General features: G+C 43.2%; 1 protein-coding gene across 1 annotated transcript in view; it reads left to right on the top strand.

Annotated features, from left to right (window-relative positions):
- Positions 1 to 356: 356 nt before the first annotated feature.
- The window catches only part of STOX1 (storkhead box 1), a 71,924-nt gene continuing 45,477 nt past the window's right edge, over positions 357 to 26,803 (top strand). Inside the window, exon 1 of the mRNA XM_074296572.1 lies at positions 357 to 844. Coding sequence (XP_074152673.1) covers positions 448 to 844 — 397 coding nt within the window. The 5' untranslated portion in view covers positions 357 to 447. The remainder of the gene's footprint in view (positions 845 to 26,803) is intronic.

Here is a 26,803-nt window from a genome sequence, read left to right as displayed (position 1 = left end):
AAAAAAACTGGGGAGAAAGAAGAGAAACAAAATAAAAGGTGAAAATAGTGAGCTTTGATTCAAATTCAGTCTCCATTAGTTCTTTCTCCGGATGCCTATGGCAGGAAAATCCTTTTTTATACGGACTCAGCTGAGACTCAAGGGTTTAGGGGCAGCCGCGGAGGCAATGGGCTTGATCAGTGTCCACCTCTGAAAAATGAGGAAGTTAGAGGAAAAGATGTTAATAACCTCTCACTGACCTTAGTGCCGGACCCTCGCTCGCTGCCGGCCCCGCCCCCGCCCCCGCCCCCTCCCGGCCCCCCGGAGCCCAGGCCCCGCCCCCAAAGTCGCGTTCCCTAGGCAGCCGCCGCAGCAGTCCAGTAAGCCTGTCCCCGGGCTGCGGGCTGAGGCGGCGGGCTGTGCGCTGCGGGGCGGCCGCCGAGGCTGCAGGGTTGCGGGGCGGCAGAGATGGCGCGCCCCGTGCAGCTGGCCCCCGGCTCGCTGGCGTTGGTGCTGTGCCGGCAGGAGCGGGAGCGGGGCGCCTCCGGGGCGCCGGACCCGGACCCGGACCCGGAGCTCGGGGCGACCGAGGCGAGCCTGGACGAGCTGCTGCCGGCTGGGGCCCCGGAGACCGAGGATGGGGAGCTCGGGGGCCGTGCGCTCTTTCGTGCCTTCCGTCGGGCCAACGTGCGCTGCTTCTGGAACGCGAGCCTGGCCCGCGCCGCCTCCCGGCTGGCCTTCCAGGGCTGGCTGCGGCGCGGGGTGCTGCTGGTGCACGGGCCGCCCGGCAGCCTACAGGTGCTGCGGGACGCCTGGCTGCGCCGGGCGCTGCGCCCTCCGCGGGGCTTCCGCATCCGCGCCGTGGGTGAGTGAGCGGGCCAAGGAGGGAGGGAGAGGGCTGGGCTGCGGGCCCGAGGGCGGACCGGGCGCGCGAGTACCTGGGAGCTAGGAAGTGGGGGACAGGGGCTCCCGGGGGCGCCCGAAGCTCAGGTTGGCTCGGGAACGCACAGTTCTCTCCGGAGAGAGTGTGGGCGAGCAGAGGGAGCGGGCGGGCTTCGCTTGGTGTCCCCGCCGGTACCACCTCCCGCCCGCGAGGGCAGGACTTTTCCCGTTAGGTGATCCCCGCTGAGCAGTTCTCGGGACCAGTCCCGGCGCCCTCTTATACACACCAAAGAGCATTTGATTTGCGGAGCAAAGAGCCTCCTTCACAGCCCCCTTGAGTGGGCGGGCGGGGGGGGGGCCCTTCCAGGCTCCCACCAGCTCCTAGGAAATGTTGCGGTTCCCCCCTCCCCACTTCCATTTAGTTCGGGGCTGTGATTTCATCAGGAGGGAACTCCTGGTTTCTTGGAAGGAGGAAACCTTCGCCACAGATTCGGACGGGCAAGTGCCTAGAGTCAGCCAGCTTCCCTCAGAGAAGGGCAGAGCCTTTCCCAGAGTCTCCGAGCTAGGATGTCAGAGGCTGCACTCGCACCGGTGGCTGGTTCCCCTCCGGGGGAACACCCAGGATCCAGGGGGAGGAGAATCGCGAGCTTAGGCGTGGATATGGGCTCTTCAGGGAATATTCTGTAAATGACTCTCTCTCTCTCTCTCTCTCTCTCTCTCTCTCTCTCTCTCTCTCTCTCTCTCTCTCTCTCTCTCTCTCTCTCTCTCTCTCTGTCTCTCTCTCTCTTCTCTCTCTCTCTCTCTCTCTCTCTCTCTCTGTGTCTCTCCGTGTGTCTCTCTCTCTGTCTCTCTGTCTCTCTCTCTCTCTGTCTCTCTCTCTCTCTCTCTGTCTGTCTCTGTCTCTGTCTCTCTGTCTCTCTGTCTCTCTCTGTCTCTCTGTCTCTCTCTCTCTCTCTCTCTCTCTCTCTCTCTCTCTCTCTCTCTCTCTCTCTCTCTCTCTCTCTCTCTCTCTCTCTCTCTCTCTCTCTCTCTCTCTCCTTTCACATTGAATATGGCACAGAAAAAGTTTCTGAAAGCCCGGAGGTTCATAGAATGGGAGACCCGGGTCCTTTACACAACTATAGACTTTTCTGTAGCTTGAAAGAGTTCGGCGCAAACGAGGCAAAAGCCTCCCTTGTGTTTTGTGTAGCTTCAGCTGGGACTCTAAGGGCTTCTCTGCAGGCGGTCGGGAAAGAGACGGGGTTGGTCAATTTCCTGGAAAATGACGGGGCTGGACCAAAGAAACTTCGAAATCTACCCGCAGACAAAACTTTTTTATTGTTCATAAAACTACTTTCTCGACTTCTTTTGTTTTGACATCTCCCTCATTCCTGAATAACAAAGATTCCAAAAGGAAGAGAAAAAAAGGCCACACTCAGCGAGACTGACAATGGCTGGAGTGTTCGGCAGCCGTCCCCCGGCCCCGCATCCCCTCGGCAGGGAGGGTGGGGGGGAGCTGCATTTTCTCAGTTCTTCTCTAGGCCAAGTTTAGTCATTATTATGCTGAAAAGAGGGCCTTCTTTGCTTTTTCTTCCAACATGTATTTTTTTTTATCATTTGCAATTGTATGGATGTATTTTACTTTCATGTTACTTATGCCAATTTCTTCCACTTCTCATCATAAAGTAAAACCTTTAGTATAGCAATGCAGACACCTTCCCTGAAACGCCATTTCCCATCTGTAACAACTCTCCTCTATTTAAAAAAAAATGAACGGAAATCAATTTTCTTTTCATCTCATTTCTTCCCTACTGGGAAAAAAAGGACAAATTTTTTCTTGAGTCAAATATGCAAAATAAACAAAGTATAGCCTTCCAGTAGCTATATATACATATATTTGTATAATATATACTCATGTGTACATATATACAAGTACATACACACATATATGTACATGTACTTTATCACACACCCTAAATCCACTACCTCATAGAATTTTGGTTTTATGTTACTTATGCCAATTACTCAAACTTCTCATAATAAAATAAAACTTTTAGTATAATACAGAGACATTCTGAAAAAATGCATGCCATTTCATGTCCGTAACATCCCTCCTCTATTAAAAAAATTAGCAAAAAAATAAAATTTTTCTTGGGTCAACTATGCATAATCAAGCAAAGCATAGCCCTCCAACAGCTAAATATGTATATATGCAAATACATATACATATATGTATATACACATATTATTAATATATACATATATACAAATACAAATACATATATGTATATATCACACACTCATATGTATATCATAATGTATACAATATACATGTATAATATATACAAACACACATATATGTATATATCACACTCATATGTATATATCACATGTATAATATACACACATATATGTATATATCACACACTCATATGTATATATCACACATGTATTATATATATACACACAAATACATATGCACATATATGTACATATATCACACACCCTAAATCCACAACCTCAGGCACCATCATGGCCTCAAGTCCTCAGAACTCTCCTTAGACCAGTTCTGGAGTCTGTGGTCGTTTGCCTGTGGATGCTCCCTCTGAGGGTGTAGCTAGCTCATCTGTGCCTTCCTACTGTCCTGGGTTCTTGAAGGTGCCCCCTCCTCTCCCAGCATGCCGGCAGCTCCCTTTGGGGTCTTTGAGCGTCCCTGGGTAGGACTGCAGCACCCACCAAATGCATCAGTTTTTCATCCATCACCCATATTCAGTGCTGTTCAGGCTCCTTATCAAAAGGCATGCTCCCTTTTTACAATTTACAGGTACAGATGGCATCTTCATACAGTTCTCCGTTGCCTTTCAAGTGGTCAAAATTCGGGGTTTTTTTAAGAGATTGTTTTTTCATTCTGGAAATTCCAGTTCTTGCTTTCTGTCCTCAGATCATATTGTGTCCATTTGTTTGTGCATCTCTTCTATCTTTCCTTAGAATATAAACTCCCTGAAGGGAGAGCCTATTTCCCTTGTGTCCCCTGCTCCTAGTTCAGAGTAGTTGCTTAGGAAATACTTGTTGGCTTGGCTTGGATAGACTCAGGGCACCTCAAGGTGCTAAACTGGTAGGGAAGTGGCTCCTCGATTGTTTGGAACCAAAGGCCTGTGGGTATAGCTCTGGATTGTTTTAATTTTGGCCTGAACTGGTTGATGAGCTTGGACTGACCCCGGAAGATTGAGGGGCCTGGGGGCAAAGCCCTGCCTCTCTTGGCTGTGCTTAAAGCTGCTAACCTCTGCAAAGCAATTGAAGTAGCTGCCTTCCTGACAGCTTGTCAGCTAAATAAACAGGGAAAGTAGCTCCCAAATTACCAGCCGCTGTGTTTAAAGCCTGCGGGACTTTTTCTAACTTTTTTTTTTTTTTTAAAGAAACAGTTGTCAGTCAGACTTTTCTTGAGTTTATTTGCACTTTAATAGAAATAGGAGTTTCTGCTTTCCCTTGAGCCCCCTTTCTAAAGGTTACTCTGCTTGTACAAAATCCCTTTGGACTGGATTCTTAAGCAAAACCCTGCCTTCGGTCCTGTGATTGCACAGTCATAGAACATAAAATGTCAGAATCAGAAGAGACTTTAGAACGTGCAAGAAGTGCAAAAAGGGACCTTATTAAGACCTAGAATGTCAGAGTTGGAAAGGACGTCAGGACGTGTAATGACAGAGGTGGAAGGGACCTCATGTAGTGGAATGACAAAGGTGGAAGGAATCTCAAGAAGTGGAATGACAGAGGTGGAAGGGATCTTGAGATGTGGAATGTCAAAAGTGGAATGACAGAGGTAGAAGGGATCTCGGGAAGTGGAATGACAAAGGTAAGGGACTTTGGGAGATGGAATATATCAGGGCTGAACATAGCATATCAGACCTGGAAGGCCCCTCTGAGACCACATCTAGTTAAACCTTTTCTAGAAGTATTGACTGAGGCTTGAAGAGCTGCTGAGATTCCTGAATTTCCTTCAGTGAAGTAGCCCAAGTCTTTGGCTCACCCCTGTCCAGAGCTCCTTCCCTCTGTGCTGCCTGAAATTTCTTTCTTCTTCTTCTTTTTTTTTTTTTTTTTTAATTAATTAATTTTTCCCCCCCTGAGGCTGGGGTTAAGTGACTTGCCCAGGGTCACACAGCTAGAAAATGTTAAATGTCTGAGATCAGATTTGAATTCTGGTCCTCCTGAATTCAGGGCTGTGCTCTATCCACTGCGCCATCTTGCTGCCCCAGTTGCCTGAAATTTCAGCAGATTTTTTCCTGTTAATATTTGGATGCTCTATACTCTATCTGTATTTATGTCATGACTATAGTTAGCTTGAAGGCAGGTTGTCAACAGGCCATCAGTTGAGGCACCTTTGGTTTGGGGGCAGTGTGATATAGTGGGGACAGCTGGGACTTTGGAGTCCAAGGACTTGGGTTCAAATCTCAGCTCTCTTACTTTTTACTTTTGAAAATGTCTTTTCTTCTCTGCTCAGTGAAGGATTAGAGCCAGATTATCAGACTAGCTATCTCCCAGTTCTAAAATTTGTGATGCTGTCATTCCCTAGTCCAGAAGAGTCTTATTCCGTCTTTCTCTACACTTTCTCCAAACAGTTTCCCTATTACAGAACTTATAGCTTCCTGGGGCCACCGAGGCACACCAGTCTCTGACAGAGGCCTGTCTTCTGTGCACTGTCACTCACAGCACTAAACCATCACTCTTATGCTTGTGTCTGTTTAAAGATGCTTTTTTCAAATGTCCAAGCTGAGCAGGTCATGGAACAGCAAGATGGGTGGGGATGGGGGGGTATATTTTGCAATTACCCCATATCTTATCGGGGTAATTTACAGCACTACTCCCCTTCCATTCTCATCTTTCCCCCTTCCCAAGCCTTTATCTACTGATCTCTTGTTTCTCTTTCTGGTTTGAATTAGCAGGCCCAGGTCTGGTGCTTCCAATATTAAATGGAGTACAGAGTGCATCAGGGGGGCAGGGGCTGTGCTTAGGGGGAGATAATGGAGGAGGAGGGGGTAAATCACAGCTGATAACGATGACATGACATACGGTACCAGTTAGGTGGTGAGAGCCTTCAGTTTCTTGGCTCTGTTTGCTGACATCTGAAAACTAAGCTATAATTAAGGGAACATTTGAAAGCGTGGAAAAGCAATGAATGGGTTTCTAAACCCCAAGCCCTAAAGGCCAGCTCTGATCCTCTTACTCCCCTGCTCAGAAGTAGCAAAAAGCAGTGATAGGAGTTGGCATTTATATGTATTTAAGGCTTTTAAGGTTTGGGTAGCCTTTTACAACCATTATCTCGTTCCAGCTTCACAGCAGCCCAGTGTGGTAAACATAAAAGCTATAGCATTATTATTCCCATTTTTCGGATGAGGGCACTGAGGCTCAGACAAGCAAAAGGATTTGCCATTGGTCACTCAGCTAAAAATGTCCAAGACTGGCTTCAAACCTAGATCTCACTTAACTTCTGTACCTTGACTTGACTCCACATCTTATGCGGATCACCCCCGTAGGCTCTCAGTATTTATTTCTGTATGTAGGAAGAAGTATATTGATGTAGTACAAAGAGAATAGGAATGGGAAGCATGGTCTGGATTCAAATGCTACTACTTCAACTTAATAGCTTTGTGATTCCTGAGCAATTTGATTCTTTTCTCTGAGACTCATTTTTCTTTTTCTTTCTCTCTCTTTTTTTTATGAGTTCATTACTTTTTATTTTTTCTGGTTATACATGTACATTTGTTTTTTAAGCACATTTCTTGATGAAGCATTTCAGAAAGAGAAATCAAAACAAAAGGGAAAAACCATGAGAGGGGGGAAAAAAACAAGAAAAAAGAAAAAGAAGCGAACATAGCATGTACTGATTTGCATTCAGGATCCATATTTCTCTCTCTGGATGTGGATTGCGTTTTCCATCCAAAGTCTATTGGGATTGTTTTGAATTCCTGGTTGTTGGGCATCTACTTATTTTCCAATTCTTTGCCACCACAAAAAGAGCCACTACAAATATTTTTGCACATGTGGGTCCTTTTCCCTCCTTTGAGATTTCTTTGGGAGACAGACCCAGTAGAGACACTGCTTGGATGAAAGGGTTTGCACAGTTTGATAGCCCTTTGGGCATAGTTTCAAATTGTTCTCCAGAATGGTTGGATTAGTCCACAACTCCACAAACAATGCATTTGTATGATACTCACTTTTTCATATTTGCAAAATTGGAGATAATCATACTGTTGCCATCTAACTCATACAATTGTTGAAAAGCAGTGGAATCCGATGGATGGAGCTCTGGACCCCAAGACCCAAAGGCCTGGGTTCTAATCCTTCCATTTCTTTTCTACTTTCATGACTTTGGACAAGCACATAAATTCTGGGTAGATCTCCAGTTCCTTATCTGTAAAAAGAAAAGATTGAAGTCATTGATTTCTTAAGGTGTTTTTTTTTTTTTTTTCAGCTTTAATCAGTCCCACTTTGGTAATTAGTATTGATAAACTGTAAAACACTGTAGGATAAGTTGTTACATGGCCACAGGAGATGGAATAACTTGATCCTGGAGGGTAGAGCCTGGATTCCACTTCTGAGCTCTTGCTTTAATGAAATTTTGTGAACTGAGCTGAACTCTGGGACAGGACATCTGATCCGGATGAAGTCTGAAACTTAACGTTAGGGCCATTACATGTTAGGGCAATGAATAATAGCCCAATGTCAGAGACTAGAAAATGGCTAGATGATTTATGGAGAGGTGGGATAAAATGTCTTCAAAGGAGAACTTGAGAAACCGAATGTCCTCCAGGCCAAGGACAATGGAATTTGGTGGTGACCATCAGGGTTGACTGCTCCCACGTGGGGACACTTAGAGAGGATAGGCAGCCCTCAGAAAAGGTGACATTCTCAGCATCTAGTGAAGGGAGGATCTCAGAGGAGAAGGGACCGAGAGCCTCAGTATTGGTTGGGCAGGGAAGGAAAGGCCTTATTATTACCCATGAATGCTTTTCTCCATGTGGATCTCGATGTCTTCTTCTGTAAAATGAATTGAGCTTCCAGCTCTCATCTACGTGGATCTGTGATCTCCCTTGGGCCTGGGTGGCTAGGTGTCCCTTGTGGTCCTTACAGTCATGGGAACCTTGGGCTAATACAGAAGGCCCCCCAATGAGTCTGGCTGGATACATTCCAGATAGGGAATCCTGCTCATAGAACTTCAGCTCCCAAGTTGGAGAATCCAACTTAGCAAATAGTGCCAGGCACTGATGGGGAAGCAGCGGTCCTACCCTCAGGGAGTCATAGAGAAGAGTTATGATGGGAATGTTAATCAGTGTACAAGTATTTATTCACAAGCTTCTAGAGGCCAGAAATTGTACAGTGGAGATGGTACCGAGACTCTGGGTCAATCTGACCTGTATTCGAATACTGCCCCAGAGACTTACTAGCCATGTGATCCTAGACAAATCCCTTAGCGTTTTTTCAGTCTAGCCAAAGTGGGTTAATGGAAAGACTCTACAATCCTCAGGTCTGAGTTCAAATCTTGATCCCTGCTTACCACCTGGGTGACTTGCACAATTCATTCTACTTCATTTCAGCTTGAGCTGTATAATTTCAAAACATTCCCTTCCTATTGTATTCTTGTTCTTTCCATTTTCACCATTGCAGTCATTGTTTCCTTAGTCCTGCTCATTTTATTTGCAGTCATTATTTCCTTGGTCCTGCTTATTTTATTTGTAGTCATTGTTTTCTTGGTTCTGCTCATTTTTTTTGCTTTATATTAGATCATTCAGTCAACAAGTGGTCCTGAAGCCTTCCTGTCCTTCCACATATTTATCATGTCCATTGTTTTAATACTATAGTAATGTCCCAGTCTATTCATGTAACTTCTTCAGTTTCAAGGGCCTCAGTTTCCCCCTCTGTAAAATGAGAGAGTTGGACTGTGGCAAGATCATGCTGACTGCTCACATCTTTGTCTAGGGAGGACTAAGAGGGAGATCTTTCCTCACCTCAGGTCTGCTTGGGAGGGAGAGCAGTGAGGCCCCAGGTGAGGGCTGGCCTAGGGGCCCAGCTCAGAGGCTGGGAAGAGCTGGGAGCCACAGATCCAGAACGGGGACCCTGTCAGGGGATTAGAGAGAAATGAGGGACAAGGGGATACCAAGGTGCTTTTCCCTTCCTGCCTGTGAAATGCCTGGATTCCCTTCTCTCTCGCAGGAGGAATGTCAGCCATCCTCCAGTTCTTCCTTAGTCTCCCCATTCTTATTCTTGCTTTCTGGGAGAAAAAATAGCCAAAGCAAACTCTCAGTATTGAAATAGGGAGAGAGAAAACAATCCTGGATCTCATCCGCACTTAGTGTGGTTCTGTCTCTAAATTTCATCGATTTGGCTGTTAATCTAGGCTTGATTTAACCAAGCAGAAAATTTGTGTGCTGGAGGGTGTTAATAGTCAACCCAAGCTGTGAGGGAGGAAGAAGAGCTCAGCCTTCCCAAGGCCTCAGTGCTGAACAAAACAAAACAAAAACCCCAAATTAAATTCTTACTGATTACATTTGTTTTTTACATGTCTTGCTCCCCTCTCTCTGTGTCTGTCTGTCTCTGTCTCTGTCTCTGTCTGTCTCTCTTTCTCTCCCCCCCCACTGTCTGTCTCTCTGTGAATCTCTCTGTCTCTGTTTTTCTGTTTGACTCTGTCTCTATTTCTCTGTCTCTCTTTACTCTCTCCCCCCCATCTTTCTGTCTCTCCCTCTCTATCTCTCTGAATTTGTCTGTCTCTTCCTCTATGTCTCTCTCTGTCTTTCCCTCTCTGTCTGTCTTTCTCTCTGTCTCTGTTTCTTTCTCTCTCTCTCTCTCTCCCCTCTCTCTGTCTCTCCCTGTCTCTGTATGTCTTTTTCTGTGTGTGTGTGTGTGTGTGTCTGCTTCTCTATGTCTGTCTGTCTCTTTCTCTTTACTCTCTCTCTTCCCACCCTCCCCTCCTTCCCAAAGAGTCACATTTTATAGCAAAGAACTTTTAAAAAGGGGGGGGTTGGGAAAGAGCTGTTCAGCAACATTAAACAAAGCAGCAAAAAGTGTCTGCTCACTCCCTATTTTGTTTCCTGCCATATCCCCCACCATGGTAAAGAAGAGCCGGCTGTGCTTTTTCTCTTCTCTGGTTCTTCAATCTTGAGCTGTATAATTTCAAAACATTCCCTTTCTATTGCATTCTTGTTCTTTCCATTTTCACTCGTGCAATCATTATTTCATTAGGGTTATTTTATTTGTGGTCGTTGTTTCTTGGTCCTGCTCATTTTATTTGGTTTATGTTAGTTCATCTAGAGCAGTGGTCCTCAAACTTTTTAAATGGGGGCCAGTTCACTGTCCCTCAGACTATGGGAGGGCCGGACTGTAGTAAAAACAAAAGCTCACACTCTGTCTCTGCCCCTCAGCCCATATGCCATAACCCAGTGAGCTCATAAACGTCCTCAGTGGGCCACATCTGGCCCATGGGCCGTAGTTTGAGAACCCCTGCTATAGACCGTCCAGTCAACAAGCATTCATTGATTATGAACTATTAGTTCATTAAAGTTTCCCATGCTTCCACATATTTGTCATGTCCAGTGTTTTAATACCATAGCAATATTCCATCTATTCACGTAACTTCTTTAGTCATTTCCTGACCAATGGGCATCTACTTGGTTTCCAGTTCTTTGTTGCTACAAGTATTTTGGTGCATACGGTGCCTTTCTTTTTGTTATTGATATCTTTGAGGTATTTGCCCAGCAGTGGGGGCTCTAAGTCAAATGGCATGGATATTTTTAGTCACTTTAAAAAGAATACTTGCAATTTGCTTTCCAGAATGGTTGGACAATTTGCACTTCCAGGAATAGTGCATTAGTATTCCTGTATCTCCATAACCATTCTTTGCTTTTTATGTAATTTTTTTCAAGTCCCACTATCACTGCCCTGCAGCTGTGCTGAGAAATGAACAAAAGCTATTTGTTGTCATTGTTCATGCTTTCATCCTCCCCAATTTCCCTCCCTCCTTCCTTCTCTCCCTTCCTCCTTCTCTCCCTTCCTTTTCCTTCCTTCCTTCCTTCCTTCCTTCCTTCCTTCCTTCCTTCCTTCCTTCCTTCCTTCCTTCCTTCCTTCCTTCCTTCCTTCCTTCCTTCCTTCCTTCCTTCCTTCCTTCCTTCCTTCCTTCCTTCCTTCCTTCCTTCCTTCCTTCCTTCCTTCCTTCCCTCCTTCCTTTCTTCCTTCCTTCCTTCTCTCCCTTCCTTCCTTCCTTTCTTCCTTTCTTCCTTCCTTCCTTCCTCCTTCCTCCCTCCCTTCCTCCCTCCCTCCCTCCCTCCTCCCTCCTTCCCTCCCTTCAAACCAAGTTCTCTTAGCCTTGTTCCAGCAGTCTCAGAGAAATAAATGCTAGTCCCTTGCATTGGTAATGGTTACTGTCTTCCTGTTCCTCAAGCTGCCCTGCCTCCCTTGTTGTGCTAACATCTGGCTTCTAGGATGAATGGAATCAGAAGTCCAGGCAACCTGTGCATTACCTGTGCTTTAGAGCTCTTCTGCTTTTGTGTTTCATAGCTGACTCCAAATGTGGAACTGAACAAGGGCCACAGAGAAAGGGGATGAAGGACATTTGTCTCTTGTCGCTTAGATCTCCTAGATTCTCTCAAAACTTAACTCAAGCATCCCCTTCTCCAAGAGGTCTTATCGGATCCTCTCAGCTAATAGTGGTCTCCTTATCTTGATTCTAAATATACTTAATAAAAGACAAGCCCCTTGAGAGAAGGGATGCTTTCATTTTTTTTGTCATTGTATCCCCAATGCCCGGCACTTAGTAAGCGTATACCAAATGTTTATTGTTCGATTTATTAAAATAAGAGCTGTCAGTTCAGGACTCCTTAATAGACACTCCCAACAGCATCAGACTTAGTGCCTCAGCTCTGTTCAAAGGTGTGAACTTGTGGCAGCCATGCTAATTCCAAAATTGGATTTCCCCAAGTTTAGTGATTGGATTTTTCTCTTCCTAACTTCTACCAGCCTTTGGGGGTGGCCGATTATCACTTTCTCCTAAAAGAAGGGGACAAACTGGAGCCTTGGCCCCCAGAGGTACAGTTCCATGATCTTTTATTCTCTGGTCCCCAGAGTGGTTTTGTTTTCATTCACCCACCAGAGGGCTGGGTCTCAGGCTCTAGAGGGAAACAGCTGTGAACTGTGTGCCCTCTGATATGTGTGCCGTCTTTGTTTGCGTTCAGGAGGCAAAAGATAGAGAATGAATCATAACCAGTCTTTGGGAATCTGATGCCAGAATAAAAGGAATTGACTCTCTTTGTGAACTGTAGGCCTGACCTCTGTGTCCAGGTACCTTTACCTGCTGATATTTCTGTGTCTTTCCCTAGAGCAGGAGGAGAAGATGTTAGCCAGGGATTGGATAAATGCATATGTGAAATACCCAAAAGCCCACCTTGAAATCAGGAGGCTTCTTGATTGGTTGAGAGTGACCTTGAGATTGTAGAATGGGTAAATGAGCTAGAACTGGGGCTTCAGGGTGGATAAATCCCAAATGAAAGGGAAGAGAGGGTTAACTGGAAAGACTCTCTTCTCTTTGGGACCACAAACATGGAGGTCTCATAGGGGCTTTGGAACAAGAGAAGGGGATGGGGATGAAACTAGGCAGAATGAAGTTTAGTTCGAGACCTGATCAGCTGGAGAGTTTAGGCTTTACCTCTTTTGAATAGGTAGAAATCTTTTGGACAAAGTTAACTCTTTATGTTTCCCCTTCTAAAGCAACCCTTGAAGATGTGCTGGTATAGTCTGGAGTTTGTGATGACCAGGGGTCAAAAGGGGGAAAGGAATAGGGTGCTAGATTATGGTACTCCAAAAGAATTAGTGTAGAGGGATTTGGAGTCGGAGCACTTTGTCTGAAACTTGGCTTTTTTACTTCCTTACGGGAGGCGGCATGGAGTCGGACATAAAATGAGGAAGACCTGTGTTTGAATTCTTTCTCCACTATTACATATAAATGCAATTTCATTAATCCTCATAACCCCAAAAAGTAGGTACTGTTATTATCTTTATTTTATAGTTGAGGAAACTAAGAGTAAGTTTCTGAGGCTGGATTTGAACTCTGTTCTTCTTGACACCACGCCCAGCACTCAATCCAAGACACTTTTCTCACTGTCCTGGTAGTGTTTCCTTGTTACATATGGGGAAACTGAGGCTCAGAAAGATGAAGTAAGCTGCCTAGGATTATAAAACTAGCAAGTAGCAGATATGTGATTTGAAGGAAGATTTTCCGATTCTAGAAAGTCCTCCAGAAAATCTTGAAGCAAAAGTAAAAAGAGTTGGCTCTGGAGTTCAGATTCTGACTGTCGTGGTGACCGTCTGTATAATCTTGGCTAAACTTCTTCAGGCCTCAATTTTCTCATCCCCAAAATGGGAAGATTGGGCTAGATTATCTCTGAGATGGCCCAAAGCTTTAGCTTTATGAACCTTTGATTCTTGGGAACAGTATCAGTGTCTTAGACCTGTCCCAAGAAGGAGCTGGAAACCTCTTTCCCACCTCTTCCTAGCTGACCTGGTCAGCGGGGACTAAGGTCAGACAGATTCTTTGCCAATCATAACGGTATTTCTGTGGCACCTTAGGATTTATAAAGTGCTCTGGGAAGGTGAAAGGTTAATGGTGACAGCTTGCAGAACGGCTACTCAGGGAAAAGACATAAAAACAGCCACTTGGCCAAACAAGTTTGTTCCCCTGTCCTCCCCTGAAATTTATAGCTGGGTTGTCTCTCCACCTCGGGCCTTTGTCTTCCAGTCTCCTGTCGCTTCATAAAAATGTCCGAGGCACCTGGAGAACTCATGTATACCATTCCCTCAAACCGTCTTGATTTGTCTTTTACTCCATATGTTCCCATGTGTTTGAGGGGAAAATGGGTTTTTCATTAAATCTGGAATTAGTCTGTTTTCCCCAAGGTCTATTTCTGAAAGAGGGATATCCTCTTTCCCTTGGACCAAAGGTGACGTAATGGAGCAGAGTCCCAGCCCACCCTGAAGTAGCAGTGGGCTTAGTTTCATATTCCACATTTGCTCCTTACAGTCCAATATGACCTTAGATAAGCCATTTGTTTGTCTCTTGAGTCTCAGTGCCCATATCTATGACAGGTGATTGGTTTAGGATAGGGCTTGTTAAACTTTTTCTTTTCACGATCTCTTTTTGCCTGAAAAATTTTTAGGTGACCACAGGCATAAGTATATAAAATAGGTGTACAAATCAAAAATTTATTGATAATAAATCATAAGTTTGTGATCTCCATATTCAGTTATAGGATCATGAACCACAGTTTAAGAAGCTTTAAAAGGGTCTGGGTGACTTTTGAAAAGTTCTCAATTCTAGCTCTAAGCTCCATCCTGCCCCTGTTCAAGCTTCTTGTGATTTGGCGGTCTGTGGCTGGTCTTCCTTTCAGGAAGGCTCCCTACCTGCCTCCTAAATTTGAAGTGCCTCCATCCTTTAGTGCTTTAAGGGATCTGAGATTCTCCTCCATGATGTGTGCTCCTACGGAGTAGATTGAAATGTACTAAGAACAAAATAAAACTAAGATTATACTGAACTTCATCTCCTTATAAGTTTGGTTTTTAATAGTATTTTAATTTAACAAGATAGCAACTTGTTAAATGCTTGTCTTGGTATCTTTCTAAAGTTTTTGCTTTCTTCTCCATATTCTTAAATGTTTTATTGATCTTTATTTCATTCTTCTAACATTGCTTTCTTTTTTTCTTTCTTCTTTTCTTTTTCTCCTTTCTTATTCTCCTTTCTTCCCTCACTCTTCCTTCATCTTTCCCTCTTTTTCTCCCTTTCTTTTTCTCTTCTTTTTTCTCCTTTCCTCCTTTTTTCTCAACTCTCCCTCCTTTGTTTCCTATCCTTTCTTTTTCATTCCTTTTTCCCCTTCCTTTCTTGCATCTCTATCACTATTCACTAACTTGCAAACTTTGTCTGAAAACATGTTTCCTCCTATGTCTAGTCCATCTTTTCTCTTCCTCATAATAAGTTTTTGGAAGTTAGGATTGGTCACTGCACTGGTTAGAGTTCAGCTTTTGAGCTCTTGCAAGGAACCTTTTCAGTTCCAAAGTCATCCCAGAAGACTGAATGAAGAAGCTGCCAGAGCTCACATTCCATGATGGTAGGGAGAAGGGAAAGGGCTTTGGCTGTCGTGTGTCATGATCTTCACTGCAACAGTGATACTTTCCACCCCAGATCTCCCCACTCCCTCCTGAAACACGCCCAATCTCTGCCTTTTCTGTTTGGTTCGCATTTCTTATTTCCTTCTTCTTCTTTTTTTTTTTTTTTTTGGTTATTATTTTCTTGACAATCATCTTTAAATGTATGGAAATACATATAGATAAACAGCAAAAGAGGATTATCCATGAAATTACAGATCCTTATTGTATATCCCTACTGGCATTTAAAAAAAATAACATAATGAATCAAATGTGGTAGTTTTAAATTTGTCCTGCTTACCTTTTTCTCCTTCTGAAAGTCCTTCTGTTTTCTCACGTGTGTGTGTGTGTGTGTGTGTGTTTTAATGGTAGAATGACTCTCCTTTTTTCTTTTTTTTTTTTTTTTGTTAGGCTCATCTGTAGTTCTCTCCCTTCCAAATCCTTTTCTCAAATAAAACTTTTCTATGTTAAAACAACAATAATAGCAACAACAACTTTTCTGGTAAGAAGCAAGTATGACACAAATCCATACATTGGCCATGACTGAAATTGTATATCTGGATCTGTGCTTTGAGTCCGCCACCTCTCTGTCAGGAGGTGTAGGTAACATGCTTCCTCACCCCTGAAATAGTGATTCGTCATTGTATTGATCAGAATTCTTTCGTCTTTCAAAGTTATTTTTCTTTACTCTATAAATTGGTCACTTATTTCTGCTCACTTCACTTTACTGCATCAGTTCATATAACTCTTCTTAGATTTCTCTGAGTCCATCCATTTTGTTAGAATGAAGAAAGGATAAGACTGAAAGAAAAAAGGAAGGGCTGGGGACATAACTAGCAATGTGCTTTCAAACAATTCACTTCTTCAGAGAAAAAGAGATTCTCAGAGTCCAGATTCTTTGTTTTTGTTCATTGAATTTTAGTTTATAAGTTATAGTGGTCAATAGAGTTTGAACCACTTTTTCTAATTTTTAAAATAACTTTTATTCCTTTGTTGGGGAAAATCTAGGTACAGAGAAATAAAATAGTGATCACTCAGAATCAGTAAATGAGTTCTGAAAATAATGCTATAAAAACCAAAGCTCAAAAATACCATCTTCTCAATAATCAATAAACATTTATTAGGGAGCTACTATGTATCAGCACTATGCTAAGTTCTGGGGATAATAAGAAAAAGAAAGATGAAGCATTTCAGTTTGCAAAGAACAAAAAATTGGATTGTTTATGAAATTTCAGTTACTTGTAATTTGTTTTTATTTAATAAAGTAGCACCCAAATTGCTCATTTTAATATCTTTCTAAACTTTTTCTTTCTTCTCCCTATTTTTAAATATTTTGCTGACTTTATTTCTTCCTTCTAATTTTTCTTTCTTTTCTTTCCTTCTTTCCTTTTTCTTTCTTTGTCTCTCACTCTACTTTCCTCCCTCTTTCTTTCTTTTCCTCCCTTCTTTGCTTATTTCCTCTTTTCCTTTCTCCCTCCTTCCTTTCCAAGCAGCTTACAATCTAATGGAGGAAAATGATACATAAAAAGAGGTTGAAAGGGGAGGAAGGGGAGCCACAGAAGATCCCTGATAAGTGGACATGATATTCATAGAGTCAAAAGCAGAGATCCTAATGAGAAATGAATTTAGCTGTAAATGTCTGGACCTTCTTAGAGTTCTAGGGAGGAATTCATTGCTCTGCTCTCTAGCTCTCCAGTTAGAAGGGAGAGAGTACCCAAGCTGAATCACTCTCCCAGATAGTGACATTTCAGATGATGAACTTATCATGAGGGAGGCATAAGGTTTGTGGAGTAGAAATCAAACAAAGCAGTTGATGGGAAATCAAGTCTTCTCTGAACACTCCCTAGGAAAGTTAGCTTTTCCCGCTTGCTCAGGAAACAAATTTTCTTTTTCTGTATTATTCTTCATGGATGAAATTGTTTTGTAGTTTTGTTTTGTTTTGTTTTTCTGAGACGAGTGCCTAGCATACAGTAGGTACTTCATATGTGCCTATTATTTGAGTGATTGACTTAGGTATAATCACATTTTCTTTCTTTCTTTCTTTTTATTAATTAAAGCTTTTTATTTACAAAACATATGCATGGGTAATTTTTCAACACTGACCCTTGCAAAGCCTTCTGTTCCAAATTTTCCCCTCCCCAAGATGGCAGGTAGTCCAATACATGTTAAATATGTTCAAATATATTTTAATCCAATATATGTATACATATATACATATTTGTACAGTTATCTTGCTGCACAAGACAAATCAGATCAAGAAGGAAGACTAAAAACTGAGAAAGAAAACAAAATGCAGGACAATAACAACAGAAAGAGTGAGAATCTATGTTGTGATCCATACTCAGTTTCCATGGTTTTCTCTCTGGGTGCATATGGCTCTCTTCATCACTGAACAGTTGAAACTGGTTTGAATCATTTCATTGTTGAAGAGAGCCCCGTCCATCGGAATTGATCATCATATAATCTTGTTGCCGTGTACAACGATCTCCTGGTTCTGCTCATTTCACTCAGCATCAGTTCATGTAAATCTCTCCAGGCCTCTCTGAAATCCTCCTGCTGGTTGTTTCTTACAAAACAATAATATTCCATAACATTCATATACCACAGTTTATTCAGCCAATCTCCAACTGATGGGCTCCACTCAGTTTCCAGTTTCTGGCCACTATAAAGAAGGCTGCCACAAACAGTTTTGCACATGTGGGTCCCTTTCCCTTCTTTAAGATCTCTTTGGGATTTAAGCCCAGTAGAAACACTGCTGGTTCAAAGGGTATGCACAGTTTGATAACTTTTGGAGGTACATTCCCATTTTCTTAGCTCCTGTTATTGATGCCTTGTGTTTTAACGTTGTGGTACTCTCTGGCTATACTTCTTAGCCTAACCTGGGACTTGAACCCTCTCTTATAACAAAGAAACACAATTAAACAAAATCAACTGATACAGTGACCATATCTGCCAAGGTATGAACATTCTACTCCTCATGTAAATCAAAGTTCTCTGGATGGAGGGATATTTTGTTGTCTCATCTCCAGAAACAAGATTACCTTTGTTTAGTGACCTTTCCATTTACTTGATTGTAATCATTGTATATCTTCTCCTGACTCTATTCATTTCCCTGTGCTTCAGTTCGTGCAAATCTTCCCAGGCTTCTCTGGTTGTTCTAATCTTCGTTTTTCTCTCTGTCGAGGAGCATCCCGTTACCTTCATGTACCACAGTTGATAAAATTATTTCCCTATTAATGAGCAGCTAGTTTGTTTCCAGTTTTTGACTTCTACAAAAAAGTGTTGCGCTAAATATTTGTTCAGGAGATTTTCCCCCTGAAAAAGAAAGAATCTTAGAGATTATTTAGTTACACAAATTCCATTTAAATTGACATTTTCACTATCTTTTGACACTTGCTAACTTGAACTTCTGTTTAGTCATGGCCAACTCTTTGTTGACTCCATTTGGGGTTTTCTTAGCAGAGATACTGGAATGGTTTTCCATTTCCTTCTCCAGTTCATTTTATAGATGAGGAAACTGAGGCAAACAGGGTTAAATGATGTGATATATTGGCATCTGCAGCCAGGTTTCCAGGTTTCCAGGTCAGGTACTCTGTCCCCTGCCCCATCTAGTCAACTTGAATAACCCAGCACTAGGTAATCAAATGTAATCCCCTTTCCCAAGCCCTGCTATGTTTGCTTATAGCTCAAAGGATCAGACTTTGCATCTAATTATTTTCTTTTCCTGCTATTTCCAATGTACTAGAGCATTCATCCCATGTAACAAAGATTTTAAAAGAAAAAGGGAGACCAACCAACACATTGACTGTGCCTGATGCTATATGTATTTTCCAAGAAAAGAGGAAGTTCCTTTTTTTCAATTCCATTCTGGGATACACTTTTTCTTTATAATCATCCAGTCATGGTTTCACATGAGAAAAGAGGCCCAGAGTAGAAGTGCTATGCCCCAAATCACACAGTTAATTAGTGGCAAAGCCAGAGCTGGAAGCAGCGTCTTCTCACTCTACTATCCATTGTCCTTTCCTCACTGGCTTCCCAGCATCCCTGGCTAATCTCTGCTTGTCTTCAGCAACCACGCACACTGCCTCTCATACTCCCAGTGTGGTTATTTGATCACTATCATTCCAATACTGTAGGACCCCAAGGCAGTGGAAATAGCAAAAACAGCTGCTCCTTGTGGGGGCCTTTCCTCTCCCCCCTGCCTCAGGCTCCCCTCTTTCCCCACCCAGGAGACTTCCTGGACTATATCTTTTTTCTGTTTTTCTTCTAACAACCAGATGTTACCTCTTACCTTGCTCAGCTCCATGGCAGCTGAGGAGTTGAATTTGCTATAGCACAAGGGATCCCATCCCAAACTGGGTGAATGTATCCACAGATCTTTTTGTTATGAGGTGGGCTGACCCTGGGACCATATCTATATAGTGAATGAGGGAGAGGCTAATAACTATCTGTGGTAAAACATGTAGCACATCAAAGGAGGAATAAACAATGAAGAAATAATCCTTCATCTGAGTCTCACTGTGTGGTAACAGGACATGGTGACTAGTGAGCTGGAAAGGGACCCCCTTCACAGAACTTTCTCTTAATAATAATTCCCATTTTTTATAATGCTTTTCTTAAAGTAATTCTGGAAATCAGGGCATTCTGGGATTATTGTAGGATCATTCACACAGAGTTAGAAGGGCTCAAAGATCATTTAGTCCAGTTCCTTCATCCTGTACATGAGATAGTTAAGGGCCATTGTCTGGGGTCATATTATAACTATCCAAAGTAGGATTTGAACCCTGGTCCTCTGGCTCTAAAACTAGCTCTTTTTATAGGTTTGGTACAGTTATCACCAATGTGTCATCTTTTGCCAATTGAAAGGCCGTCCATCCCGATGGTGAGCAAGCATTAGAGCTCAATCTTGCACTTGGATTTCCTGTCCCCAATCTCAGTAGGTTATTGTCCATTCACACAGCAGAGGGGTTGCAAGGATATGTATACCACATGACTCAGAACCACAGGATTTAGGAATTGGGACCTCAGTTGCATTTAGGGTCAAAGGAGCTCCCCAGGGTTAGTTTCCACTATATCACCTCACATATGATCATCTGATCTCTGCTTAAAGGCCTCCAAGGAGGTTTTAGGCAGTCCTAATTGCTTATTTCCCTATGAGAACAAACCTAAGTGACCTTTAGGTCATCAGGGCCCATTTCCTTCATTTGATAGGAGAGAAGCCTGGGATCTAGAAAGATGAGTGACTTACCAACACCACTGAGGCAGTAAATTGTAGACCTAGCATTGAATCTCAGGTCTCCTGACTCCAATCCACTTCTCCTCTACTACAGAGGTGGTCGAGTTGGATTAGGTTAGATTAAAAAAAACTTGGGTTCTATCATTGGTTTGGCTGTTATCTGGTTATGGGGCTACAGGCCAGTGTTTTTTTCTCAGATCACAAGATTTTAGAGTTGGAAAGCCCTTTGGAGGTCATCTAGTGGAATCCCTTTGGTTTGCAGCTGAGGAAACAGACCCTGGAAGGCAAGGGACTTGAGACTCCTGGCATAGATGGGCAAGAGTTGCTGTCTTTACCAAGGCACCCTGCCCAGAGCCTCGGCTCAGCCTCTTCCAGCTGGAGCCAACCCTATACCAGCCCCTCCTAGGAGGGGCTAGAGGAGGATTTGAATCATTAAATCCTAAATTAACATTTAACCTTTTGTCTCAAAGCATAGAGAGGTCGAGGAGAATGAGGACAGAGAAGAAGACTTTGGATTTGGCAACTGGGATCACTGATAACTTTAGAAAGAGCCATTTTGGTGGATGGTCAGATTAATAAGGGATTCAGTCTTAACCATAAGTTAGCCATGAATTGATTCCGTTTATGGATGTTGTGTCTTTGTGGTACCTCAAAACCGTAAGAGTTTGTTTTAGGAGAAGAAACAATTAAGTGCAGATGGTTTTGTTTTAGAGAGGGAGATTTTTTCACTCTATCTTTCAAAATGTCGAATTGCTAGAAAGGGGGAACAGAGAAAGTGGAGGCCCCTTTGTAGACAGCCTTTCCAGGATTTAGTCACAAAAGGCAGAAGAGTTATAAGACAATTTAGAGGGTGAGGGTCATTTCAGGATGAAGGAAACATGGACATGTTTGTAGGCAGTAGGTAATGAGCCAGGAGACAGGGAGAGATTTGGAAGTAAATGATGGAGTGAGGATGACCTATGGGGCAAACTGTTGGAGACAACCGGAAGAGATGGGATGGCTTGAGTAAGATGAGGGGTGAGCCTTGATTGGTGAGGAGTAAGCCTCTTCATCATGTGAGACAGGGGCCAAGGAGGAGGGAGCAGCTGAAGGCATCGGGTGATAGGAGATGAAGAAGCGGGGAAGAAGAGCGAATGATTTCACAGAAAACAGCTTCCATTTTTTTTTGCAAATATGAGGCAAAGTTCTCAGCTGAAAAGGTGGAAGGAGGACAGTCTTGGGAGGATTGAAAAGGGAAAAAAAAGGTTTGGAAGGATTGCTGTGAGGAGCAAGAGAGGAAGGATAAAGCAGTAGAGAGACCCTTCAATTTTTTTGTCTGGGCCTCTCTGTGCTCAGTCAAATGAAGGAACTGGTTATGGAAAATAATTTGGAATCAGACTAGAAAATTCACTAACTTATCCTTGTCTCTGAGCCTAGTGAATGCAGTAGTGGATATATACTCAATGAAAGCTAAAATCAGAAAGAAAAATGAAAGGAAAGATGGAAGAAAAGAGAGAGAAAAAAGGAAAGAAAGAGAGAAAGGAAGGAAGGAAAGAAGAAAGGAAGGAGAGAGAGGGAGGGAAGGAGGAAAGAAAGGAGGAAGGTAAAAAGGAAGGAAGAAAGAGAGGGAAAAGAGAGAGAAAGGACGGGAAGGAGGGAAAAAAGAAAGGGATAGAGGGAGGGAAGGAGAGGATAGGAAAGAAGAGAGGAAGGTAAAAAGGAAGGAAGAAAAGAAAAGGAAAGAAAAAAGAGGGAGGAGGGAAGGAGGAAGGAAGGAAGAAAAAAGAGAAAGGAATAAAGGGAGAGAGGGAAGGAGGGAGGAAAGAAAGAAAGCAAGAGAGAAAGGAAGGAAGGGAGAAAGGGAAGGAGAGAAGGAAGAGAGGAAAGAAGGGAGAGAAGGAAAGGAAAGAAGAAAAGGAAAGAAAGGAAGACAGGAAAGAAAGGAAGGAGCGAAGGAAGGGAAGGAAAGAAGGGAGGAAGAAAGAAAGGAAAAATAGAAAAAAGAAAGAATAAAGAGAAAAATTAGAAAGAAGTGAAAAAGGAAGAAAAAGAAAATGAGAGAGAGAAAGAAAGGAAAGTGTGTACATTGCAGGTTGTTTCCAGTTCTCAACATTTGCTCTTATGATTCCTTCCTCTTCCCAGGAAGGTAAGAGGTTCTTAATATTTCAAGACTCCATCTCCAAGAAACCATTATCTGTCAAGATGGAGCCCTGAGGCCTGTCTTTGCTCCTTGGGTGTCTGTGAGTTTACAAACCTGTTAACAAACTCTGAGTTTGTGCTCAGTCAATGCTGATGCCCTCTGCCTCTTTAGACTGGCATCTGGAGACAGCCAGGCCCAGTCTCCCCTGTAGTGATGGGCATTCCCAAGAGACCCAGAGCACGGTGTGCCCTAGGCGCCCATTAGCTGTCACATTGTAATCGTCAAGTCGTGGCGAGGTGTCCCGGGTAAGGGGCAGAGGGCTCCATCACTTTCCTTGATGTTGGGCAAGTTTTTTTCATCTCTTTAGGCCTAAGTCCCTTCATCTGTGAAATGGAAATGGTCCTCCCTGCCCTGCTACTCTGATCTCTCCCTCCCCACTCCCCTTCCCAATTCCCTGGGATTTAGGAAGCTCCATGAGGAGGAGGAGGAGGAGTACCATCTCTGCTGTGCTTACATCACTGCACCGTGAGGCAAGGATTGTCTCTATTCTCCTGAGGAAGTCACTGAAAGCTGATACGTTATTGTATTTTGCCCAGTGTTGGAGCTGAAATTCAGAGACTCAGGGCATTTTGGAATGGAAAGGAGCTTGGAAGTCAGAGCCCAATTCCCTCATTTTACTTAATTCTATAGGATCCTGACCCAAAGATAATAAGTGATTTGCCCGGTGTCACATAGCTAGTCAGGGTCTGGGGTAAGATTTGGACTTGTTTTCTTAATTCCAAGGCACCATGGTACCACAATGCCTCTGATTTAAAAACAAAAATAATTGTATTAATCCTTTTTAGTTTTCCATCTAGTATTTCCATCTATTCTGGAAATATCTTCTTTTTTTCCTTCAAAATTCAACCCTCCCTTGGACCAAAGCAAAAAAAAGGGAAGAAAAAAACTGTTTCTTGAACACATCTGATACATGCTTGTACCATTCTGCCCTAGCAGTCTCCTGTTTCCTGGCAGACAGGAAGGATTATGAATTATCACTTCTCCGGGATCATTAATCAATGCTCCTCTCATCCCAATCATGATTTGACAGGGAAGGGAACTTGAGGCTTAAAGGATATACTCAATATCCTCATTTAAAGGAGAGGAAAATGAGGTCCATGAAGGGATAGGGACACCATCCTTTTATTTTTACAGAGAAGTAAATTGAGGTCCATGGAGGAAGAGGGACATCATCCCTTTATTTTTTACAGAGAAAGGAACTGAGGCTCATGGAGGGATAGGAACACAATTCTCTTATTTTTACAGAGAAGTAAATCAAGGTTCATAGAGGGATTGGGACACAATTCCCTTATTTTTTCCCCCCTGGGGCGGGGGTTAAGTGACTTGCCCAGGGTCACACAGCTAGGAAGTGTTAAGTGTCTGAGACCAGATTTGAACTCGGGTCCTCCTGAATTCAAGGCTGGTGCTCTATCCACTGCACCACCTAGCTGCCTCTCCCTTATTTTTTACAGAGAAAAAAACCAAGACCCGTAGAGTCATAAGAGCTTGTAGCCACAGAGATCTGGAATTTGAGAGGCCCCTAGAGACTATTGGTCATATTGGTAATGAGCAGCAGGGCCAGGACTTGGAAGCCAGGACTTCTGCCTCCACTTCTACAGCTATGCTACATCAAGTAAGAACTCCTTAATGGTGAGGGATTGTTCCTCAGTTCTCCCAGGATGCTTCCATACTAAAGCTGGCCGTTAACACTACAGACAGAGATATGCAAACACACATCCACAAGCTAAGTAAATGCAGCTGGAGTTGAGTGTTTGGCTTTATATGCAAGCAGAGGGGAGGCTCAATGACATCCCCACCTTTGTTCCCTTCTCTTCTTCCCTTTTCCATTTTGTAAAGTTTATGGATGCTTTTTGGTTTCCTGGGGTCTCTTTTAGGAAATGTAGGGAAGCCAGGGAGCTGGGCTGATGAAATGGACTTTTCCAGGAGGGGAAGGGATTGGACCAGCTGAGGATGTTCATTTCCAATCTTGTCTTGGAGGTCCTCCCTTTGTTCCACCACCTGGAGAACTTGGGATATGGCCTGTGATAACTCTGGTGGCCGAACCATTCACACATCCCTCCTTCCTTCTCAACTCCTGCTTGTAAACCCATGAGCAGAAGCCAAGCCCGAAAGTTTGAGACCCAAAGAGTGCCCTAGACTTAAGGGGCTGACAAGGAGCTCCCCCATACTAATCTATTCTCAGAGTTAACCTGAGCTAGTTAACCAGACATCTCTTTGTTTTGACCTGCTTTTAACCTGTTTGTTCCCTTTCGTGTAATGTCCGGGTTAGCTTTCTCGAGGATCTCTCTGGAGTCTGAGATCAAGCTCGAGCATATTCTCACTCAAATCTCACTCAAGTCGGCTTATTTCAAGTCCTCTCAGCCCTTTATACACCTTAGTACAATTACATCATTACAGCATACTGAGCATGTGCCAACTGTAGAACTATTACATCATCATGCTAAGTACTAAGTATATGTAAACTAGAGAACCATCATCTCATCAATTCCACTGAATAAATCCCTTGTTGTGAGTATCCTTGTTTCAAGTATACTTCTCCAGACTTCCGGCCCTCTAACTTTTGTTTTTATATTAATCATTTTTAGAGGTCATCCCCACCATGAGCCTCCTTTGTAATCAAGACAAATAGTTAAGCAAGGCCAGGTGGTGTATATATCATGTCATACTCATAGGTTCCTACCACAGACATCTTTTTAGAAGAAGGAGGCACTTCTTTGGGGCAGCTGGGTGACAGTGAATAGAACATTGGCCCTGAAACTAGGAGGATCAGAGTCCAAATTTGGCCTCAGACATTAGCTATGTGACAGAAAGCAAGTTACTTAACTCTGTTTACCTCAGTTTCCTCATTGGTAAAATGAGCTGGAGAAGGAAATGGCAAATGACTCCAATTTCTTTGCCGGGAAAATCCAGATGGGGTCACAAAGAGTCGGACATGACTAAAAAACCAACTGAACAAGAAGTTCAAATTAGCCAATGTCAAAAACTAAAGATACCTACAAAAATAAATGACTGAACAAAGATACATTTTGCCTTATCTCTTCTCTCTGGGACTAAGCTCAGCCATAATGTAGACATTTGGCTTCTCTTTAGCATTCTTTGCATTTACATGATTGTACCCAGTGTCTTGCCTTGTCAAGACACAGCTCTTTCCAGAGAGTTATTGGAGTCTCAGAATGTTAGAGAGGGAATGTTGGCCCCACAGAGCAGAAGGGACGTGCCTCCAACAACTTGTCCGGCAGCTTCTTTCCTGATACTCCGTCCCACGAGAAAGGACAGACTTTGTAGGAGTTAGAAGAGATGGCAGGGAGCATCTGGTCCAGCCCTCTCACCTTCCAGAGGAGGACCTGGATGCCCAAGTGATCCCTGCTCCCAGCCACAAAGGCCAGAAGTGGCAGTGATGGGATTCTTAGGGTACGCTCCTCACTCTCCCTTAAGACTTGCAGGGTTCCATCAAGCATTGAATAGCATCCATTCCCCAAGCAGATTCTTAGGGAAGAAAAACAAAACCAGAATTACTTAAGACATCTAAGGAGTGCAGTAGGTAGGGAATCAAGACCTGAATTTGAATTCTGCCTCAGATATTCACTATCTATGTAGTGGTCTGTATAAAATGAAAACCAAGCTAAATATTTGTAAATGTGACCAGGGCAGTGTGGTGTAGTAGAAGAATGGCAGGGTTTACAATCAAAGGGACTGGAGTGCAAATTTTGCCTTTGCTGCTGACTCTCTGAATGATTCTGGCCAAGTCATTTCCTTTCTGGATCTTGAGGGGGACTAGACTAAATGAGCTCAAAAGCCCCCTGTGGCTCCTACTCTGTAACTTTTTGTAATATTTCCCCAGTTTATCAGACGTTTAGGACAAAATTTCTTTATGAAATTTGGCACAAGCTGCCTCATTTCTTCTGGGAGCTGGAAACGGGCAGTTTGGAGAGCTTCTATGCTGCGTTAAGGAATAGGAACTTAACATCCAGGACTGGGAAGATCTTAGAGCTCATTTAGTCCAGACCCTGTTTTTTACTCATGAGGAAGCCGGGGCCCAGAGAGAGCAAGTCATTTATTCAACATCACACAGGAGATATGTCCCTAAGCTTCGAATGTCCCCTTTATTGGAGGAGGACAACAGTTTATGCACATTAGGTGAATAAACTGAAGAGATAGGTTAAAGACCTGCCTGGAGTCATATTATCAGTATCCAGGTGCTGACCTGAATCCATACTTTCAGACTTCAGGATACCAAGGCCCTTTTTACTGCCTGGTACCCTGCCATAAGGTCTTAGGAGCTCGGTTTTTAAAGATCACATTAAGTTCCCTCATTTGACAACTGAGGAAACTGAGGCATAGATAGGTGATTAAACAATGTCATTTGATGAATT

This window comes from Sminthopsis crassicaudata, chromosome 2 (assembly GCF_048593235.1).
Source record: "Sminthopsis crassicaudata isolate SCR6 chromosome 2, ASM4859323v1, whole genome shotgun sequence".
Classification (NCBI taxonomy): Eukaryota; Metazoa; Chordata; class Mammalia; order Dasyuromorphia; family Dasyuridae; genus Sminthopsis; species Sminthopsis crassicaudata.
Note: the sequence above shows the minus strand (reverse complement) of the source record. Positions and strands in the feature narration are given on the sequence as shown.